This window comes from Phalacrocorax aristotelis, chromosome 4, assembly GCF_949628215.1.
Source record: "Phalacrocorax aristotelis chromosome 4, bGulAri2.1, whole genome shotgun sequence".
NCBI classification, from domain to species: Eukaryota; Metazoa; Chordata; class Aves; order Suliformes; family Phalacrocoracidae; genus Phalacrocorax; species Phalacrocorax aristotelis.
This window is the reverse complement of record NC_134279.1, coordinates 15,576,371-15,594,066: the sequence shown is the minus strand read 5'-3', so window position 1 is coordinate 15,594,066 and position 17,696 is coordinate 15,576,371. Positions and strand designations below refer to the sequence as shown.

The 17,696-nt window shown below is 37.6% G+C and overlaps 1 protein-coding gene across 2 annotated transcripts; it reads left to right on the top strand.

Annotated features, from left to right (window-relative positions):
• Positions 1 to 14: 14 nt before the first annotated feature.
• Positions 15 to 17,696, top strand: HELQ (helicase, POLQ like). Of its 2 annotated transcripts, none has more exons than XM_075090396.1 (18): positions 15 to 368; positions 782 to 1,520; positions 1,862 to 2,040; positions 2,579 to 2,779; positions 3,828 to 3,900; positions 4,384 to 4,485; positions 5,074 to 5,168; positions 5,892 to 6,037; positions 6,920 to 7,159; positions 8,021 to 8,162; positions 8,462 to 8,566; positions 9,102 to 9,321; positions 10,118 to 10,275; positions 12,184 to 12,282; positions 12,556 to 12,729; positions 13,391 to 13,504; positions 15,685 to 15,819; positions 17,493 to 17,696. In XM_075090396.1, exons 1-18 carry the CDS (start codon positions 216 to 218, stop codon positions 17,577 to 17,579), a joined length of 3,162 nt encoding a protein of 1,053 aa, XP_074946497.1. In that variant the 5' UTR covers positions 15 to 215; the 3' UTR covers positions 17,580 to 17,696. The 2 variants fall into 2 exon arrangements, with proteins under 2 accessions (XP_074946497.1, XP_074946496.1); XM_075090395.1 differs by having other exon boundaries at positions 80 to 368; positions 4,384 to 4,481; positions 5,070 to 5,168.

The following is a 17,696-nucleotide window of genomic DNA, read 5'->3' as shown; positions in this document are numbered from 1 at the left end:
GCGGAAGTGATGTTGGTGGCGGCCTGGGGTGTAGGAAGCTGCCAGCGGTCCCCCTCTCCTCCCCGCGCCTCATGGCAGTCCCGCCTCCCTCCGGCGGCCTGGCCGCCCCGCCCCGGGCCCTGCTGTGACCGTCTCTGTGCCGCTTCCTTGCAGTCCCGGTCTCGGAGTGGAGGCTGATACCACCACCCCACCCCTAGCTCCCCAGGGCGGCCGTGATGGCCGAGCCCAGCCTCGCGGTGCGGAGGAAGAGCCGTCCCGGCTCTGTCCGCAAGCGGAGCCGGGCCCCGCTGCAGCCCGGCCCCGCGTGCTCGCCGGTGGCTCGCAAGAGAGCGAGTTCCGGTGGCGAGGGGCAGCCGGTGGAGACCCCGGTATGGGGGCGGCGGGAGGTGCGCAGGCTGCCGGGGCTGGGTATGGAGGCGGGGGCTCCGCCTGGGAGGGCGGCTTGGCCCGGACGGAGCCTGCGGGACGTTGGGACGTCAGGGAGGGCCTTGTATGAGCCCTTTGAGAGGCGAGGTGTTTTGGCTTTAACTTTAAACAAATCCTTCACTACCAAGTAGCTAAGCAGGCATCGTGTTTACTTGTGGGTTAAGTTTTACTGAGTTAAAGCATGCATTCCTTTAGAAGTCAAGCTAGGCTTTCCTCATAACATCAGAAGAACACTTAACTTTCTAGTTAAGTTGGGGAAGACAAATGGTTTGCATCTCATGTGTGTGCTGTACAAGTTATGCTGCCTTCTGTAGTGTTACTTTGGAATATTAATGCTCGTTGTTATGTTTTATAGTGTAGTAATGATAGCGAAGATGATCTGTTTGGTGACTATGACAGCTTTTATGGAAGTGACTCTTTGCTAGCTCAAGTTGATGATATAGAGCACAAATACCTGCAGGATAAAAATATGGATATTAAAGCAGCTGGAGAAATCATACCTGGGAATCTTCAGTCAGGAATTCACCAGAAAAAGCAAGATAATTTTTCTACTTCAGAAAATATGGCTGTCCTTAAAGCTGACAAAGAGGATGCTTTGCAAATGAATGAAAATGAGCCGGTGGATAACAGTCAAGAACTGACTGAATCTATTTTAGATGACTTGCCATCATCACAGCTTTTGTATTTTGAGAAAATGGATGAGCTTTCTTCTGGTTCTAGAATATCTCCAGACTCAGAAAGAAGGAATAAATGTGTGAATTCTTCCTCGGACAAAATCAGGAGTCTTTCATCTTTTTGTCCTGATACTGAAGACAGGAACAGACCTACTGACTTTTCCTCAGGCTCTAAGTGTGATTTATTTAAAACTGAGAGTCTTAAAGACCATCTGAAAAGTGCTATGACTGGAAATGCCAAAGCCCAGACTCTGCAGGTCTCTAAGACCAAGCAGCTTAAAGAAGCTGTTTTATCTGAAGAGATTTGTGTTGCTAAGAAAACTATTGAATCATCTTCTTTTGATATAGGCCCTTTTTATGGATTACCCAGCAAAGTTAAAGATCTGTTCAGACAATTTCGAGGGATCGAAACTCTTTATGGTAATGTAACTAATGCTTTGTTGAAAAAAAAATGCTGGTGAATTGTTGCCTGTTTTACCCATTACACTGTAAAAATATTTAAGGTAATATTTAATATAAAGCATGTTGGAAAAGTGGTTGTTTTGTTTTATTAAGTGGTTATTTTAGTGTTTTGGATGAGTGGGAAAGTTGATACGGCTTACAGAATACTTTGGAAGGCTCAACCACTGAAAGCTTTTAGCGGTTTATTGAAGAAAAGCACTCAAACACTAGGATTAAAGTAGTCTATATGAAACATAAGCGTTCTGATATTCATTAACATGCCCTTGGGGCTTGCTAATAATTCTTTTTTAATTTTGCAGAATGGCAGCATGATTGCTTAATGTTGGAATCTCTACAACGAAGAAAGAATTTAATATACTCATTGCCAACCAGTGGTGGAAAAACACTTGTAGCTGAAATAATAATTCTTCAAGAATTACTCTGCAGGCAAAAAGATGTTCTGATGATCCTGCCATATGTTGCCATTGTCCAAGAAAAGGTCTGGATACAGTGTTTCTGACACTGCTTATCTTTTCTGATATGCCTTGTTACTTGGTTGGTTTTAACGCTAATTTTAGCAAACTCCATGATTTTCATAAATATATGGTGGGAAGTGAGTGACCTCTCCTAAATGCTGCCCTGAGGGTCAGTAATTTCATAATAAAACAGACTTAAATTATGAGGTGAAGATGCTGAGTTATAAAGTGTGCTGAATTTTGAAACAGTAGCTTTTTGCAATGCTATGTATAGTTCTGCAGTCTTAGAGCTGAACTGCCTAACTTGCTAGAGAAATGGTCTTGAAAGAAAAACTACTCTCTTTTTTTTATATAAAGGAAGCATTACTTTTAGAGAATAGATGTAAGCCAAGTTTGATAATATTTGTGAATACTTCAGCTTTGCAATTGGAAAAGGTAGTCATAGCTCATATATTTTAACTAATTCAAACAGTTGATTGGTTGGTTTATGTGCATGTTGAATTCCTGAGGCAGCTCTGAAAGCATGAGTTTGTTCTCTGATTGATTTATTTTTTTTTTCAGGTTAGGGGTTTATCAAGTTTTGGCATAGAATTGGGTTTCCTGGTTGAAGAATACGCAGGAAGTAAAGGAAGATTTCCACCAATTAAGAGGAGAATTAAAAAGTCTCTTTATATTGCTACTATAGAAAAAGGACATGCTCTGGTGAATTCCTTAATTGAGACAGAAAGAATTGATGACCTTGGTCTGGTTGTAGTAGATGAGGTATGCTACAAGATTTACTCAGACTTATAATATGCAATTTTTAATATTTATAATATGCAATTATTAGCAAAGAGCAGCTTTTTGATTACTTGGTTTTGCTTTGACTGTTTATCATGAAATTATTACCACTTAACTGTTTTTTCTACATTGGTACATAATTCTGTAATAGTGAAAGTTATTTTCCTTTAACTGAAGCATTTGTTGCTGTATCAGGACAATAGATTCTATATTGAGAGATCTACTGTGTTAGTGGTTGATGGTGGATTCCTTAGTCGATTAGACATTTCCAATGGATTAGAAAAAAACATTAATAATTTTAATCACATGGATTGTATTTTATGAATCCCAGCACTGAACTCCTAAGTGTGAACTCATAAGACTTTGTGCCTGGTATTAATAATGACTAAATATAACATTAAAGAAAGAAAAATAGCAAGTAACATTTGACTGTGAGAATTGCCCCTTATTCTGCTTTTTAGCGATGTAGCTGAGCTGGGCTACTAAGGGTTGATTGTGGGGCTGAATCACATGTATAACATCCAACAGGGATATTTAATTCATGTAATGCTTCAGGCTGACTGACCTAATTTTAACACAGTAGCTTCTAAACAGAAAGCAGCTTAAGAATTAACTTCTACTTTTTTTGGCAGTAGCTGGCTGCTAGAAAATCTGTTACATTAAATTCCACTGTAAGTTTTGCTTAAAACACTGTTTAAAATTATTTTAGGCTGGTGAATATGAAGATCTCCACGCTGTTTACTGTTAGGAATTAACTGTTTGTGTCAGTTTGATCTAGCCAAATGGAAGGTAAATCTTGTTGTCTACATTTGCTCTTGGGTCTGTTTTTCTGAGACTCTCAAATATTTTTCAGTGAGGATATACTTCTGGAAGGAGCTTAGCAGTCAAAATTTGCCAGAGGGATAGCATGAGGAAATCCAACAAAGACATTCCTGTAATACTTGTTTAGAACTACATAGTTAGGGTTTTTTCAGAAATACTCTCAACTCAGTAATATTCTTGCATTTTTCTTCTTCCCTTCTGTGCACAGTTGCATATGCTTGGTGAGGGAAGTCGTGGAGCAACGCTGGAAATTACGCTTGCGAAAATTCTTTACACTAGTAGTAAGTCATGGCTGCAGTTAATGTTATTAAAATATTGCGATGGTCGCATGTCTAGGGAGAGGTCATACTTTTGCTTTCTGGATTTGTGGTGTTCTGGCCGCTTTTGAAAAACATGGCATGACTCCATGCAGTAACAGTGTTTACTCATTTAAGTATTAGTCAGTTGACTCTGTAATGATGGCCTGGGTGGTTTTGAACCTTTTTTGATACTTCTCTGAGAAATCCTGAGTATTGTCGAATGCCTTCCATTTCTTCATAGGAGCCCTTTAGCCATTCCACTTAAATGCTTCTATAAAGAAGGATTCCTTTTTTGTGTTTACATCTCAGGTAATATTTCTTAGCTATATGCCCCTTCAAACCTGCTACTTTGGCATTTAAAAAGACTAACAATGAAGCAGCAGGCTTATGAATTAAATACTGAGCAGAAGTGTTAAAAATTGTGAACACGGCAATAATAAACTCATGTCAACTTCTGTTTCACAGAAAACACGCAAATAATTGGAATGAGTGCAACTTTAAATAATGTGCGAGACCTGCAGAAGTTCCTGCAAGCGGACTACTACACTAATAATTTTAGACCGGTCGGTATACAAGATACCATAAACTAGTTAAAGATATTTGGCTTTAAAATTACAGCTAATCTGTTTGGGATCATATCACAGCTTTTGTGCTTAATTTCATGGTCTCATGTAATATAATGCCTGCTAATTACTTGCAATTGTACCAATATTATAAATAGCATTAAGTACTTGTAAGCGCACAACAGCAAGTACCTTTGATTTGTTGTGTTAAGCTATTTGCGTTATTTTAACTAAATCAATTTCTAAATTACAGCTACTGTGATAAATCATTACAGTTCATTTGATAAAACTAGAATCTATACTACGGGTGCTTGAATGCTGTCGTGACAATGGTTCAGGAATAGTTCATGGGATACAACATCTGTCTTATTTGTTATAATTAGATGCTTTCTCAAGGGAGATAATTAAAACATTTAACTTTCAAAAAATTCTTGAGGTGGAGCGTGTGCTTCTGTGCATGCAAGCATGTATGTATATGAAATGTGATGCTTAGAAAAAAACATTAGCTGTATGTCAGTAATAGCTTAATCTTTAGTGAAAACTTGGTTATTTAACTAAAGTTTGTGTTTATGGCTTGTATCTCCCTAGGTAGAATTAAAGGAATACATAAAGATACGAGACACCATTTACACAGTTGACAGCAAAACAGAAAAAGGCTTTACTTTTTCACGTCTCCTTAATTTCAAGGTAAAATACAAGTGCTTATAGTTTCTTTGAACTATAGTTACAAAATGTATTATTTTACACTGATTTGTTTACAGAGCTTTTACCAAAGAAATTACTTAAACATGATTGTTCATTTGTAATATCTATGAGAAAGAAAATGGTAGACTTTGGGGAGGAAAAAGGCCTTTAAAATATTGACTGCTTAACTTTATTCTCACTTCTTTACCACTCTTTAAGGTAGAGACTTCTTCAGTATTTTGATGTGTGAAGAGCAATGGGTTTGAGTATTCCAGATACCCAGTGCTTTATGGTTTTGGGTAGATTTTCTCAACAGTTGATCACTCTCAGACAATACTGAAAGAAGACACCTTTTTTTGGGTTTTGTTGGCGTGTTACTGCTTTGTAGGGATTCATTTCAACCTTTAAAAAGAAAAATGTGTGTTGTGGTGGACTGCCAGTAGCACAAGTAACATCACTATGGTGTTGCTAAAAGAAACTGCAGTATTAAGGGGAAAAAGGACAGTGTTTGACTCTTATATCCATGTATCCCTCAGTTCAAGCAAGATGTGTTAATAAACTCTTTCAAGTGACGATTGGGAGAAAAGCTTATCCTACAACTTCTTGCAGTTAAGTCACGTTAAAGCAAATGGCAGTATTCTAGCAAAGGTTAAGAACAAGTATTGAATATTTAGTTTATTACTTAATTTCTAAATTTAAATGTTTGTCAATCTGTGTTTATGACAGTATTCTAGTAATCTGGAGAAAGCAGACCCTGACCACATCATTGCACTGGTTACTGAAGTTATTCCTAAATATTCCTGCCTAATCTTTTGTCCCACTAAAAAGAACTGTGAAAATGTGGCTTCAATGGTGTGCAAGTACCTCAAGAAGTAAGTTTCTGTCATGATTTTTTAATTATGAATGGACTAATTGGTCAGAAGTTAGGATTTATCTTCACTAGTTTGCAGGTAACTTTCCCTCGTGGTCAGAAGAAAACGCTTTGAATATGGAATCATGTGAGGTTGATAACTGCGTAAATGATAATAAACTGCTCAAGGGTCATAAAAGAAATGTTTTAAAAAAAAATCTTATTTTTTAAACAAACTAATTGAAAAAATGTTTTTAGAGGAAAATAATTTAAAAAAAATAAAAAGGAAAAGCATACTGAATTAATCTAACTTTTTGTCCCTTTGGCACTCGTCTCTGCAAGCTTAGGAAACATTTTCTTTTTAGGCCAGTATTTGGTCATGTATGTTACTAGTCAATTGAGTATCTCCTGGTATGTTCCATACCTACTTTGTGAATGTAAGGTATAAAATCTAAACCAGGCTTCATTAATAAAGAAAAGAAAGAAAGACTTACGTTTGTTTTCATTTAAATGTGATTTGATCAACTCATAATGGTCTAGCAAGTTAAACTTTATGTAGGAAGAAATTGTATTAAAATTAACAAAAGCCCTCCCTTGCTATCAAAATTAAAACCACTTTTGATGTACCTATAATCTTCACTACGAGCTGATACTAGCCCTATTTCCTTTCTTCAGTGCACTTGATACCCACACCCAGTCAGTATTTGATGCCTTGTGTACCTGTGCTTACAAACAAGAGTTCTATTGCAACTTAATCAGTCTCCTGTATATTGCTATTTTAAAGTTGTTATTTCTCCAACCTAGATGTTGAATGAACAGAAATGGACAGTGAATGTTTCTCAAAGTTTTTTTTAAGCGGTTAGTGGTTGATCAAAGTCTAAAGAAGTGCTTTTCCTCCTCCAAGAGAATTTAGAGCTCACAAGGAGAAAGAGAAACAAGATCTCATGAAGAACCTAAAGAATATTGGAAATGGAAGTGTCTGTCCTGTTCTGAAGCAAACAATCCCTTTTGGTGTTGCCTATCACCATAGTGGTCTTACAAACGATGAAAGAAAAAGTATAGAGGAAGCATATTCTACAGGTGTCCTGTGTCTACTTGCTTGCACAGCTACTTTGGCTGCTGGAGTAAACCTGCCAGCTAGAAGGTTAGTAACTGAAACTTATTTCATTGTTGGATTGATTTTTTTTCTTTCTAAGTTGGTAAGATGTTTCTGCTTTTACTGGCAAATTGGAAGCATAAGGACTTCTGTGTTCAACTCAGGACAGAAGACTGCAAAGTTTTTACATAGGAAATGTGAATCAGTAGCAAGTGCCTCAGAATGCATAGCTGGGGAGCACTTATCTAAATGGCTTAAGGAAATTCTAATAAATTGAGGAAATGCTTTGATATTTTAGTAATGTTATCCAGAAGAGTAAGGAATTCATGGTGGTTTCTTTAGATATTGTCCTAAGAACAGCATTTAAATTGTAACAAAAAAAAAAAATCTCTTCTAAGGAGACAGTTTGAATATGTTTTAACACAAAAATGTGTTAACCTTTTCTTATACAAGTGCTGATGATATGGCTGCCATACTATGTATGACCAAAGACTGTTTGCTAAGAATCCAGTTTTGTGTGCATATGTGTTGGAATAATGCATCTGAGGGGAGAAAAGTTCGTATAGACAAGTGTTGTCTTTCTAGCATAACTGATGTATGGTCAGTGTTGCTTATGTTTTTTAGTAGGGTTTATTTTATATCTCAGTGATTTTCACTCTTAAACTCAGGGCTTTGAGTAGATGTAAGGACTAGTTCCAAAGGTTCTGCAAAAGATACTAAATGTGGCTTATCATTCAATAAACCTTAAATCGTTAAAAGTTTTCCTGGCTGATTTACACAGCTGTTTAGGTGCATTTGATTTTCATTAGTTACTAAGCAGGGGCATATATAAAGAATGCATTTGTAAAATATTATTGCTGCTTTAGTAATTTTAATATAAAGCATAACTTACTGAAGACTTCTTTACAGAGTTATTCTCAGAGCTCCTTATGTTGCTAATGACTTCCTGAAGAAGAACCAGTATAAACAAATGATTGGCAGAGCTGGTCGAGCTGGTATTGACAGTGCTGGAGAAAGTATTCTCATAGTGCAAGAAAAAGACAAACATTTGGTAATTTTTACAAAGCTGTTGGTAATTTGAATTGTTGGATTTAAGCTGGTGGGATAAATAGGAGGAGCTGAGCTGCCTAGCTTAATTTTTTTTCACTTCTTAATGTTGCGAGTATTTGACTTAAATAATAATACCTATGAGCTACGTTTATGTGGTTTGTTTTCAGACATGAACTGTAAACTTTGGATGTCTACACTTATTTTCTTTAGAAGATGAATCATACGTATTAGTATTTTTAAAAGTGTAAAACTAATGCGTAAATATTTTCCCTGAACTAATATATTTCTTGCTCTTTTTAGGTTCAGGATTTAGTTAACAGTCCCTTGGACAACTGTTACAGCAATCTTCTGCTGGAGTTGAACAAGGGAATGCAGAGCCTGTTGTTATCTTTGGTTGGACTGAAGGTATCAGTTATCTCTTCTCTGTGAGTAGCCTAAGTGCTTCGGAATGCAAAGAAAATCTTATCTGTTGATTCTACAGAAAAAAACAGACTTTTTAAACAGATTGGCTGACAAGTTCAGAACAGCTTCTAATCAAATAAGAACAAAGATTTGATTGGTCTTTTTATTTAACTCAGTTATCAAGTAATCATATAACGTGACAATTCCCTTTAGTGTGTAAGTCAAAATTATATCTACCTTATGGTTCATTACAGTATTAATATTTCAATTTCTGATACTTGATTCAAAATACAAATAGAAACAGTGGAAACAAATCAACATGATGCAGCAGCTAGAATCATACAAAAGATGGAGGTCAGTCCCATCAGATCCCTCATAGACTGTTTATCATTCTATTTGTTGTCATATATTTCTGTAGAAACACATTAACAGGATATCAAACTGCTTCTCTATTCAGTAAATTTTTCATGTAGATTATGAAATGCATTATGTGAAATTACACCTTTAAACATGCTAATCACTTGCAAAACTGATGCAGATAGCAGTTACCCATGAGGAAGTCGACAATTTTATGTGCAGTACATTGCTGGGTGTTCAACAGCAGCTGCTGTCTAAAGGGAAGAGCCTTTCGGAGATAGTTAAAGATGGGTTAGAAAACCTAGCAGAAAAAGGACTCCTAAAAGGAAGAGTATCTGAGAAGGACTGCAATTCCAAATGTACACTAACGATCACACCATTGGGTAAAGCTACATATAAAGGTAAAACTTTTTTGTTCTTACTATAATCTTGATTTCAACAAACCATTTCATCTCAGCCATATCTTAATTCAATATGTTTTCCCATCTTCAGCCTGAAACTGCAATAAAAGTAAGTTGTAGAGAGGCAGTTTACTTACTAAATGATATGCTGGACTGAAAATGGGAATGAACAAGTAGTGCATGGACTGAACGTGATGGGAATGAATAACATTGGCCACAATGGGAGTAAAATCAGAACCGTACCCCCCAAAAAATGGTTTGAAGATTTGATTCGTGATTGTAATCAGAATAGCTCACAACCTCTTTTATAGTTCATTGTTATGAACAGGTATTGTGAACAGGGGCATATCTTGACCTAGAGGGAAGCTTAACAGGGAAGGGAGGCATATGTCGTAGACAAATTGAAATAAAGAAGAAAGTATATCAGGAAGTTCTGTTTTCCTGAAATAGTGTAAAGATACAGCATATGGAACGCAATTGGAATAGGGTGAATCTCTGAAGATTCCTTCAATCTACAAGCCTATTCCAGGATTTCATGAAAGCCAAGGCGATTCACAAACACTCAAAACCAGCCACAGAACAGACATACATGGAAATAGGTGACTGCCTTTCCACAGTTCCATTTCACTGCTCATTTTGGGTTAGAGCAATTATTCAGGTTACAGTTAATTCTCTTCAATTCAGATGGCACAAAAAGCTTTTGTGGAAGGAAAAAGGAAATATTGACTCTATGTTAAAATCTATTACACTTAACTCTGCCTGTGTAAAATTGCAATACATTGTGTGCTTATTATAGGGTCTATAGACTTGGCATACTGCAATCTTCTTTACAGAGAATTGAAGAAAGGTTTGGAAGGGCTGATTCTTGAGAGCAATCTTCATCTTCTATATCTGGCAACTCCATATGATATGACTTCTAACTGCAGCCCAGATTGGATGATATATTTGAGGCAGGTGAGAATTTACTAGCAAACGTGCATTGGGGCCTATCCTGCTTACTAAACTTTAAGTAAGTTTATACACATAGGAAATGGAGAAAGTGGGGTAACAATTTGATGAAAAGTTAAGATATGCTATTTTATTTTCAGGCACAGACAAGAAATGCTTTTCTGTATTGCATAAAAACCTAAGATCTTTTGTGTCTATAATATTGACCCTGTTTGGGGAAAACAATAGCATGAAACACATCTCTTGAGTTGCTAGTACTCCAAATCCTCACTAACCTTGGTGTTAGCCATGCCATCACCAGAGTCTGGTTTATCTTAAATAAGACTTTCCTATAAACTAGTTATATGTAACCATGTCACTGTAGTCTTGCAATAAAACCACTATTAAATTAATCAAGAGCCATATTTACCTTTTGATGGTTGCTCGTTTAATCTGTAGTTTAGGGAGAAAAATCCACTAGGGAATGTTAAGTCTTAATTTTGCTTGATATCTGTGTCTAATGTTTAACTCCAGCCATGATTGCAACTATTACACTGTAACCAATACCTTCCTACAGACTACTACTATACATATGTAAGCCTTAGCAGGACAGCCGTTATCCTAGTCTTGCACACTCTCTAAGATCCACCCATAATTCACAGAATGGTAGGAGTTGGGAAGGACTTCTGGAGATCATCTTGTTCAACCCCTCTGCTTTAGCAGGGACACTCAGAGCAGGGGGCACAGAAATGCATCCAGGTGGGTTTTAAATGTCTCCAGGGAAGGAGACTTGACAACCTCCCTGGGCGGCCTGTGCCACTGCTCTGGCACCCTCACAGGAAAGAAGTTTTTTTTCTCATATTCCGGTGGAGCCCATTGCCCCTTGGCCTGTCATTGGGCACCACTGAAAAGACCCTAGTCCCATCATCCTGACACCCACCCTTTAGATATTTATAGGTATTTATGAAATCCCCCCTCAGTCTTCTCTTCTCCAGGCAAAACAAACCCAATCCTCATAAGGGAGATGCTCTATTCCCCTGATCATCTTGGTAGCTCTCTGCTGGACTTGCTCAAGCAGTTCCACATCCTTCTCAAACTGGGGGGCCCAAAACTGGACACAATACTCCAAATGTGGTCTCACTAGGGCAGAGTAGAAGGAGAGGATAACCTCTCTCAACCTGCTGGCCGCACTCCTTTTAATGCATCCCAGGATACTATTGGCCTCCTTGGCCACAAGGGCACATTGCTGGCTATTGGTCAGCTTGTTGTCCACCAGCACTCCCAGGTCCTTCTCAGCAGAGCTGCTTTCCAGTAGTTCAGCCCCCAGCCTGTACTGATACATGGGGTTGTTTCTCCCCAGGTGCAGGACCTTGCACTTGTTCCTGTTGAATTTCATCAGGTTCCCCTCCACCCAGCTCTCCAGCCTGTCCAGGTCTCTCTGGATGGCAGCACGGCCTTCTGGTGTATCTGCCACTCCTCCCAGCTTGGTATCATCAGCAAATTTGCTGAGGTTACACTTTATCCCATCATCCAGTTCATTGATGAATATGTTGAACAGGACTGGACCCAGCACAGACCCCTGGGGAACACCGCTAGTGACAGGCCTCCATCCAGACTCTACTCCATTTGTCATGCCCTTCTGAGTTCTGTTGTTGAGCCAGAAGTAATTCAACGACTTCCTTTTCTGCAAAGTGTTTTATACTAGGGCTAGCACTAAAATCTGTTTTATGTTGTTAAAATGTAGCATTCAGAGATGGACCATTACAGATAATTCAAACAAGCAGGCAGAGAAGCTGCAGATCTGACTGTGTCTAGTGACTAAGTTCTATGTAGAGCTATTCCAAAACATTGCTTCACTTTGAGTACTAGGCTTGTGTTTTCTATAATACTAAGAGAACTAAATATCTGAAAATTCTTTATAACATCTTATTTTAGTTCAACCAGCTAAGTGCAGCAGAGCAAAAAGTAGCAGATATTGTGGGAGTACCTGAAAGCTTTATTACAAAAAAGGCTTCTGGTCAAGCCATCAGAAAGGTAGGCTGGAGATTTCTCATACCTAAGATGACAGTTAGGTCATCTCATTTGATTGTTTACAAATTCCAGATTATGTTTCTGCTAGTGTTCTTTATTTCTGTTCTTATTATTAAGGGTCGTTTAACCTCATTGGTTGGTTTTCTTAATGTTGTTTTAATGTCTTTGGGTATAACAGACATTTGAAGGGGTAGAGATGAAAAGAATTTCCTTGTAGCACAAACAGAATATCTTGAATATGATATATATTCTGAATATAACTTGCTTTATTCCTAGAACGTGGACAGTGCTGTGGTAAACAGGCTCTATCTGTCGTTTGTCCTTTATACCCTACTGAAAGAGACCAATATATGGAGTGTTTCAGAGAAATTTAATATGTCCCGAGGATATGTGCAAAATCTCCTTAATGCTGCTGCCTCATTCGCTTCCTGTGTTCTACACTTCTGTGAGGTAGTGTGTTAAATGAATTCCAATAAATTCTCTGGATTTGGTTTTGCAAAATCTAGAGTTTTCTTCTCTTAAATTAGAACTGAACACAGGTGTAGTATTTCACTTCTGTTCGGAAAAGCATGCTTGTACAGTGATTCTTATATTAAAAGTAAGCTCTATGCACTGAGAATGTGAAAATATACAAAGTGTACAGGGCATTGATCAATGTCAGCGCTGTAGGTGAAATAACTGACAATTTTACCTTTCCTTTGGAAATAAGGTCATCTGGTTGTGGAATGTCTTCTCTGGAAAACAGCTGAATCAGCTTGTTCTCTTGGTTTTTTCTTCTATTGAAATAATGCATGGCTTATCCTTCAGAACTGCCCCAACTTTGGGTTGTTCAGCTGAAGAGTGCTGAATACAACTCTGCAACTAGCTGAAATGATAACTAGAAATAATAGTGCTTCCCCTGTCTAAAAGCCAAATATATGCTTGTTGTCTGGACGGGGTGCTGGGCCATCTTGTTTAGGCTCTGCTCTTCCTAGAAAGGTTTGACTAGATGATCCCTGAGGTCCCTTCCTACCTGTGATTCTGTGATTGTTGCCTCAGCAGAGCTCTTATCGGTCACAAACCCCAAATGCAGAACTTAAAGATCACCAAGAATCATATCTTGTCTCTGCAGGAACTGGAAGAATTCTGGGTTTATAAAGCCTTGCTGACAGAACTTACCAAACAGTTGACATACTGTGTCAAGACAGAACTCATCCCTCTGATGGAGGTAGCAGGGGTTCTAGAGGTTAGTAAACCTGGCTTTGTGAAATTTTTCCATTAAAACTTGTATGTTAAATGTTACTGTGCCTTTCAAGTATATCTGGAAGACTGAGATAGGGTGGGTTTTTTTTTGAGAATTTGGCATAGTGGAGATATCCCACAGCAGTCCAGGGTGTTGGGGAAAAAGTGGTCTGTTGAGGAAATGTGAGCTGGAGCCAATAATGGTTTTCTTCTGGCTGCTGCCACAGCAACAGTGAAAATGCTGTATTTGGACAATAATTTAGCTGTAGCTCAGTTGCAAAACAGTTCAGGTTTCTTTTGTGGTAAGGGTTCTTCAGTTCATTTGAGTAGAGGAATAAGAATTTACATATTTAGTTAGAAGATTCTCACAGAAATATATGAAGTCCTATTGGGAACTTAGGCTTTCACAATCACTTGCAGTGCTGCATGTATTTTAAATAGGAAACTTAATTAGTCTCTGAATCGAAGACTCCAGTTCAAGTAGAAAAATCTTTTCAGGCTTAAGTGCAAGGTTATACGTAATCACTGGACTTCTTTGCAAAATTATCTAACTTGCCTGTCCAGCCTGTTGTAGAATCAGTTTGTCAGCGAACCATTGGATTTAGTGGCAATAAGGTTTTATTGAGAAGCTAAACAACGATGAAGACTTAGAGCCTAATGGATTTTTTGTATGTATCAAATTTTCCAAATTGAATGCAATAGGTGAGTAGTCTTTATTTCATGTCTCACTCCATATGGGAGCATTTCCGTGTAAGGGCAAAAACAGCTTGGACAGCAGGATTCTGCTGAAGGTGTATTTTAAAAAAATTACTCTTGAAAATTATTGCTATAACCAAGGTACTTCTGCACTGGAGTTAAAACTGTACCAACAGCTGATATTTGTAGCAGGTAGGCTGTCATCTTGAAGAGATGTGATTTGTTTAATTTCTGTGGAGGAAATGATAAAATTAACCTTAAGGTTACTTTAGCAAGAGAAAATTTTCAACATGTTTACTTGCACAGTTCTCAAACACCAATCTCAAACCTTTTCATGAGATTTAAGTCATTAGTGGGGAAAGATTCTGTGTCATCGGCCCTACTGTGCATATAACAGCCAAAAGAGCACAGAAAATATTTGCTGGCAATTAGTGGTTATTTTTGGTGAAATTAGTGACACCTACTTCACATCAATGAATGCAGTCCTCACTTTTACCATGGAGGAAGATAATATATTGTAAGCCATTACCCGTTATATTAAAAAAAAAACACCACCATATATGCCATCAAATACATGTTTTTCTATTCCTTGTTGTATTTAAAAGAGGTGAGGGGAAAAACTCAAAAGGTAATTGATCAAATGTTTTGGAGATGTAACGCTTGTTCATCAAATGGGTATTATTTTATAACTCGGGATACTGAAGCCTTGGGTATACTAAATTACTCCACTACTAGTGTAGAAATACATTTTAATTTAAACTTTTGTAAAGTTCTAGCAGTATTTCTTTTGCAAAAAGGAATGTTTGCCCAGAGAGCCTCTGTTAAGCAACTACTGCTTGGCTACCTTATGTAGCAACAGGATCAAACCGACTTAAGAGAAGCAGGTAATGCATATCCCATTACACTAGTGATAGTCAAATTCCAGAGAATCTCTCCTGTGATGTTTATCTCATGTATATGTGAGCTCACAGCCATGACTTTGCACAAAACGTGAGAAATAAGAAAAGATACTGTGATACTAAAGGAAAGGTTATTTATAAGCTTGAAACAGGAAAGTACAGTATTTTCTGGAATTTTGTGAAAGCTCTGCTGTGTGAAGATTCTGTGGGGAAAAAATGTGTATAAAATCAGCTCTCCTTTCACTTAGACACCTCTGAATAATGTGAGAGTCATTCCTGTTAGTGTCAGTGAATGCAGAAAACATGGTAACAAAAGAGGATGGCAGAGTCACTATCACCTAGGGTCAGAGCAAATAATGACAAATGAGTTCCTCAGAGCTGGGTAAGATTCTGTGGGGAGGTAGATCTTAGTGGTAAAGCTGTATTTTTGGGGAGTAAAGATTCTCCGTGAATATTAAAGTTCTTAGAAATATAGAGAGAATTGGATTGATATGCAAAGATTAAATGTTTGAGGTTGGTGCAGAGGTTGGCACTTAATGGTAATTCTTATTGCCTGTTCTAATAATCTAACAGAGTTTTGGACTTGCAGGCACGAGCAAAACAGCTTTATAATGCAGGATACAAAACTTTAGCACACTTGGCTAATGCAGATCCAGAAACTCTGGTCAGGATGATTGAGCACCTGTCACGACGTCAAGCCAAGCAAATTGTTTCATCTGCAAAGGTGAGTTAGAGACAAAGCTATAAAAACCTGCTTCAGAAGTTCAATATGTCAAAAGTGGATGTTTGAATGGCATTAAAAGTGAAGGATTCAGTTTAGTAAAGGCATTGGTGGATGTTTGTGATCCAAATACTGATCTGTATTAAGAATATATTGAAATATTTTCTTAACGATCTTAGATAAGTTATCTTGTCAAGAGTAATGATTTGAGCTATTGCTGACCTTCATGCTCCTGAATGATAGGCAAACATTTCTTAAAACTGTTACATACAGGATAGTGGAAAGTTGTGCTCTTTTTTCAGAGAGGAAGCAAAGGGCAAAAATGTTTGACAGCTTGTCTGATGAAGTGTGGGAATTAAATTACTACAGTGATCTCCATGCTCTGTCACCATAACTGAAAATGCTCAATTCTGCCAATACCTCAGGAGTTACCTTACAGAAATTCTAGTGGTAGTTGTGATAAAAGAACAGGATTTTCAGGACTGTAGAAGTGGAAACCAGCAAGGTGTAGGGTTAAACCTAACATATTTAGGTTGCTTTTGTCATGCCCTGTTATTCTTTCCTTTCTAATTGTTTTTCATTTTGAATATGCATCATTCACTTAGCATCTGCCTCTAAGGCACACAAATAATCCAAGGGAAAGGATCTGTAATAAACATTGAGTTTTACCTAAACAAAAAATACAGGAAGTATCCTATTTATCAAGTGGTACTATTTTCTCTCATCAATCTCCATTAATCATCTGCTGTTGCAATGGCATGGCGTTCATGTTTGATTCTGCTAAAACAGCAATCTTTTGGTAAAGTAAGGGAATGCCTAGAATAAATGAATGGGTGGTTGGTGTAAAAATGATGCAGTCAATAACAAAGTCTTGGTTTGTATATTTTCATGGAGTAAAAGTACGAACTTTGGGGTTTATGTGCTTAAAGAAAGGTCATGGCCATTTAATGTTGTAGCCTCCTTGCTGCTTTTTGTGCTGCTGTGTGAGCCAAAAGAAGGGGATATATGCGGATTCCTCATCTACATCAGTGCCAAATCCAGCAGTCTAGCTTACTCTCATGCTCAGATATTAAACTGATGGAGTTTTCTCTAACTGGAAGGTAGAAGAGTGCTTGCATGTGTTATGCTACACATGCTGCTGGGGGACTGTTATACTCCAACTGCTGGCAACAAGCAGTTCAGGGCAGTGGATTAAGCAGCTGCTAATATCAGGGGTCCTACATGTCTGATGTAAAATGCTTTAGTAAGAAATGTTGTATACAGCAAGAAATTGGCAACTTGGCAGGCACAACTTAAGAGTGTTTATTCCAACATGGAAAATAAATGTTTAAGGTTTAAAATGCTTTTGCTAACAGTTCTAGACAAAGCTGTTTATGGTCTGTTAAATTTTGTGTATTATGTGATGGTAGAACTGAGAAAACCAGCTGTGTACTCTGAATTTTTGTGTTAGTGTTTTCCATATGTGTATACACTAAGCAGTAAAAAATAGCGGTGGTAGTACTTGTGAAAATGCTAGTCCTTTGAGGCAAAAGTACTATGGTCTGGTGAGCTGCAGCAGAGTTTTTTTACAGACCAGATACAAGTTTGGAAAGAAACATTGGTGTTTTAACCTGTCTAACAGTTATAGCTAATGCTTGTATTTTCTTTTTTTTTTTTTTTTTTTTTTGCCACTATAGATGCTGCTGAGTGAAAAAGCTGAGGCTTTACAAGAGGAAGTTGAAGAACTCTTAAAGGTACCTGCAGATATCCCAGGGACCTACTGACCAACTGTCATGAAAAAAAATCATGAATTAAAAAATCGGAATGTTTTTAAATTTTTAACTTTCCTGTGTAAAGCTGCTGTAATTATAATAAATATTTAATGTCTTTTGTATGTCTTA

Coding starts and splice junctions, on each gene's coding strand:
- HELQ (XM_075090396.1), top strand. CDS start 216: ATGGCCGAGCCCAGCCTCGCGGTGCGGAGGAAGAGCCGTCCCGGCTCT. Junction 1,521..1,861: donor AGGGATCGAAACTCTTTATG/GTAATGTAACTA, acceptor TTAATTTTGCAG/AATGGCAGCATGATTGCTTA. Junction 2,041..2,578: donor TTGCCATTGTCCAAGAAAAG/GTCTGGATACAG, acceptor TTTTTTTTTCAG/GTTAGGGGTTTATCAAGTTT.